This window comes from Symphalangus syndactylus, chromosome 5 (assembly GCF_028878055.3).
Source record: "Symphalangus syndactylus isolate Jambi chromosome 5, NHGRI_mSymSyn1-v2.1_pri, whole genome shotgun sequence".
Classification (NCBI taxonomy): domain Eukaryota; kingdom Metazoa; phylum Chordata; class Mammalia; order Primates; family Hylobatidae; genus Symphalangus; species Symphalangus syndactylus.
The window spans coordinates 75,093,516-75,098,310 of NC_072427.2; the positions used below are offsets into that span (position 1 = coordinate 75,093,516).

The 4,795-nt window shown below is 44.4% G+C and overlaps 1 protein-coding gene across 1 annotated transcript; it reads left to right on the forward strand.

Moving 5' to 3' along the window:
- The first annotated feature begins 1,567 nt into the window (after window positions 1-1,567).
- Window positions 1,568-2,197, forward strand: LOC129481655 (histone H3.Y-like). The gene is made up of 2 exons (XM_055276748.1): window positions 1,568-1,606; window positions 1,727-2,197. The coding sequence occupies exons 1-2, from the start codon at window positions 1,568-1,570 to the stop codon at window positions 2,195-2,197; spliced, it is 510 nt and encodes a 169-aa protein (XP_055132723.1).
- The last annotated feature ends 2,598 nt before the right edge of the window (window positions 2,198-4,795 follow it).

Sequence of the window (4,795 nt, forward strand, 5' to 3'; positions counted from 1 at the left end):
TTGTAATGGTGTTACTTATTTTGTTACTATAGATCTCATAAAATTGCTTGTCTGTGAATGGCATGCATTATATGGATGAGTGTTGCTTTCTGCTACAAGTGTCAGAAAAGTGTAAGATGATTGAAACAGGAATTTTGTTCTCATGAACCCATCTGGAGGTATCACCTGTTAACTCACACAAATGGCTCAATAAGGTCAGGGATGGCTTCTCTGTCATTTCCATCCTGGGCAATGGAAAGATGGCTCAACCCAGCCATCACATCCAGGTCCAAGACTGAGGAGGAGCCAAGAAGAGCATCAGTGATATTCACACAGGATCATTTTATCAGAAAAGCTTCCGCTTTCCCATGAGCCTCTCTGCAGTTTCTAATATGTGTTTCTTAGCAGAGAATAATGCCCCAGGAACATCCCTGCCAGAGAGAAATGTCAGCTAGAGGAGTGGCTACTTAGATTTTTCACATTCTCTTTCCTGGTGCTATGTACCATCAGAGCACCTGATAAAACAACTTCATGCCTCATCAACTGCCTAAGATACAACTTTATTAAAACATATTTTTATTATAAATATTTCCATTATTATCATAAAATGTGAACTCTCAGAATCTCTGTTGCAGGCAGAATTCTGGATGACCACAGTATTAGTCTGTTGTCACACTGCTATAAAGAAATATCCAAGACTGGATAATTTATAAAGAAAAGAGGTTTAATTGACTCACTGTTCTGAATGGCTGGGGAGGCCTCAGGAAACTTACAATCATGGCAGGAGGGGAAGCAAACACGTCCTTCTTCACAAGGCGGCAGGAGAGAGAAGTGTGAAGAGTGAGAGGGAAGAGTCCCTTGTAAAACCATTAGATCTTGTGAGAACCCACTCACTATCTCAAGAACAGCATGGGGAAGCTGGGAAACTGCCCCCATGATTCGGTTACCTCCACCTGGTCTCTCCCTTGACATGGGGAGTATGGGGACTACAGGGATTACAATTCAAGATGATATTTTGGGTGGTGACAGCAAAACCCTATCAACCACCACCTATGATCCATCCCATAATGCATTCTCCAGATATATTCCCCTCTTTTGAGTGTTGGAGGAACCCATGAACTTAGTTTTTCATACCTTAATTAGGTTACAAATCTGTGAACCGGTAAATACAATGGAAGGTAACACCACCCTTGGGTGTGGCACAACCCATAGACTTGATAAGCTTTCACTGTGCGGGGGAGGGGGGGAGGGGGTGAACCTCATTGGTGCTCCTTGCCCTGCCTCCCACCTCAGGATGATGCAGAGATCCTTTGAGCTGACACCTGAGCATGTCATCCCCTTACCCCCAGGACAGCACTCAGCCCTGACCAGCTACTTTGTAGGGTGGGATGGGGATAGCTCATTCCCATTAGGTTAAAAATCTCGTGAAGCAATGAGTGCAATGGAAGCTAGCCAGGTGGCTCTAATGCAATCATCACAGCAAATTATAAGACTCTAAACTTGGTTGAGACCACAGAGCAAGACTAGCTGCAGGAAGATTCCCACTGCAGGTGTGTAGACCTCGGAAGCCCAGGACCCCACAGGGTGAATGAGCAGGCTGACCTCTGACCTGCAGACCTGTGAGCAGGCAAGTCTAGGGCTGGATTGAAAGGGGCTAAGCGTGAGGATGCGTCTTCTGCACGGATCTCAACTCACAGGCTCTCTGAATCCTGTCCACAAACCCACCGCCCTCGCTCCCTGATGCCAGAGCCGCCTGCAGCTGGTCAGGCTCAGCCCAAGGACAGGGGAGAGGCCGCGGCCCCGCACCACAGCGGACATCAAGCAGAACACTCGCAAAGCCACCACCTGGGAGGCCCCCAGGAAGCCCCTGGCCACCAAAGCTGCCGGCAAGAGGGCGCCGCCTACAGGAGGGATCAAGAAGCCCCACAGCTACAGGCCTGGCATCCTGGTGCTCTGCAAAATCAGAAAGTACCAGAAGTCCACTCAGCTGCTCCTGCGCAAGCTGCACGTCCAGCACCTGGTGCGCGAGATCACCCAGGCCATCAGCCCGGACCTGCGCTTCCAGAGGGCAGCCACTAGCGCCCTGCAGGAGCCCAGCGAGGCCTACCTGGTGCGCCTCTTTGAAGACACCAACCTGTGTGCCATCCATGCCAGGCACGTGACAATTATGCCCAGAGACATGCAGCTGGCCCGCCGCCTCCGCGGAGCGGGTACTTAAGAGCTTACTCTCCTGGGATACCTTGCACTCTAGAGGGCTTTGCTTCTGTTTTGTTTTTTATTTTTGTTTTTTTTTCTCTTCTTTCAGTTACTGGTAGTTCTGATGTTAGAAGTTTTATTCCATTCTGGTTTCTTTTCCCCCATGGGGTCCAAAAGTAGCTAAGAATATGATTGGGAGTGGAAACATAAGCAGAAATTACAGGTAGTGACTGTGTTTCTATTTGCTTTTATTCATAAACTTTTATTCTGCATTGAGGGTCTAATGCGTTAGTGTTGAGTGGAAATGTCTCAGTGAGCAAGTTTCAGCACTTCAACTCTACAGCAATTGTCAATACATTTGCCCTTTTGTTTGGAGAATGCCTCATTTAGACTATTTACAAGCAAATACATTTCTTCTCGATGGAAACTCGATGATATTCGTCGCACTTGATCAAACAGTAGATGAGACCCTCACTTTGAAATTTTCTATATGCAGCCACGTGGTTTCAATGTTCCCTGTCTCCTGGGCTGTTCCTGCTAGTTTGCTATGAAAATACATCCAACTCTACTTTCTAAAAAGTGAACAGACTCTCCATCCACAAGTCACTTCACATTACAGGAGGCAGAACAGCCAGTGTGAGTCTGTTTGTGGGTAGGAAAGAGACAGACACTTATTAGAAGTTTCTAATGCAGTCCGTCACTGGTAGGTCAGTATTCTAGAACATGGTCATGGCCATGGCCATGACTGGAATAACCAGGGTCTTATTCAGGGAGGTGGTAGAAGCAGCCATCGGTGTGTATGAGATGGGGAATCAGACGCCCCGCTGCAGCCCAAGCATTGGAAGGAGGCTGTTCACAGATGAAAATCCAAGGGCCACTTCAACATCTACTACAAAATAATTGTCTTCTTCTGGGCCCCAGTCTAGATAGAAAGGCCTGTTCTTAAAGGACAAAGGACTGAATCCACTGTTTCTACGACAGGACTGCCTGTGCCCTGCACCTTCTGTGTTTTAGTCTAGGCTGAATTGACCTACAATTTTAACGTCTTTCTCCAACTGTTTCATTGATCTCATCTACATGAAGGCAGCAGCTTCTTTCACAATTGCTTTGACTAAATATTCGTGCTTCTGGGGGCATATAGACACATTTTTCTGTTTCTTTCTACCTGAAAGAAAAAAAGTTGTGTGGGTCCAAAGCGTCCTGGGGAAAGGAAGCTACTTTCAGAGAGAAAACCTCTTCCAAGAGACATGTGTTTTCATACTGAAGCCTGGAGCCGCAATGTCTGAGCTTTTATGCTTGCTGCTTGATTTGAATAGGTGAAGCCTCCAGAAACTATTTCCTTATGGTAGTCTATCCAGAAGGCTGTGTCCTGAGCAGGAGACTGGAATTGATTTGAATGAATGAAATTTGAATGAATGAAAATTGAATTTTCATTTGTCATCCACTGAACTATTTTCTGACTTTTGCAAGAATGAAATTAAAATTACACACCAAGTTGTTGTCTAAAATGACTTTATTCACATTGCTACCAAGATTGTTTTATGTCAGGGGGGCCCTTTGATAATATTAAAATGATAAAGTATTCTAGAAGCTGCATGGAAAACTTCAGAGAGAAAACAGACCCTAGAAACACCGTCTAGTCTCTGCACTCATTTCCATTCCTTCAGCTCTGAAGAATCAGTTTTACTGTAAACTATTTTTATAGCTAAGGTAATATGCTGATCTCTCTCTTGTCCTTCTGAGAAAGAAAAATACATCTGACATGTAATTTTATAGTACGTAAGATTCTCACATATTTTAATTTTATATTATGGTGTTAAAATGCAAAAATTAAAGAGAAAATTCCTATGATTATAAGATTTAAGCATTAAATATGTTCATTAAAATAAAACACTTTTTCTAATTACACTGACATATAATTCATCAAATTCATTCTTACCCTGAATGTAAGAAAAATGGGAACAAATGTATAGTAAAAAATCAAATGAACTTCCTGTGTTCATGGTGGCATGGATGGAGCTTAGTCATCATCACTCTGCCCTAAAAACAAGTATAAAATTTAAAAAGTGCAAAATTGGCCAGGCATGGTGGTTCATGCCAGTAATCCCAGCACTTTGGGAGGCCGAGGCAGGCGAATCACCTGAGGTCGGGAGTTCAAGACCAGCCTGGCCAACATGGAGAAACCCCGTCTCTACTGAAAAAAAAAAAAAAATTAGCTGGGCATGGTGGTGCATGCCTATAATCCCAGCTACTCGGGAGGCTGAGGTAGGAGAATCACTTGAACCTAGGAGGTGGAGGTTGCGGTGAGCCAAGATCGCACCATTGCACACCAGCCTGGGCAACAGGAGTGAAACTCTGTCTCAAAAAAAAGTGAAAAATCAACATCTCTTTTGACATTTCTCTGAGTAGTGAGGTCATAGGGCAAACTGCGGAGAAAATAAAAAGATCTGTGCTTTCCTCACTTCAAAGTATGCTATAAAATGATAGTAACCCAAGCAGAATAACACTGGCTTAAAAACAGACACTTAGACCACTGGAACAGAGTAGAGGCCACAGAAGTCAATCCAGACATGTACAGCCAACTGAGTTTACACAAAGGTGACAACAACAACAATGAAGA

Coding starts and splice junctions, on each gene's coding strand:
- LOC129481655 (XM_055276748.1), top strand. CDS start 1,568: ATGAGCAGGCTGACCTCTGACCTGCAGACCTGTGAGCAG. Junction 1,607..1,726: donor ACCTGCAGACCTGTGAGCAG/GCAAGTCTAGGG, acceptor CCCTGATGCCAG/AGCCGCCTGCAGCTGGTCAG.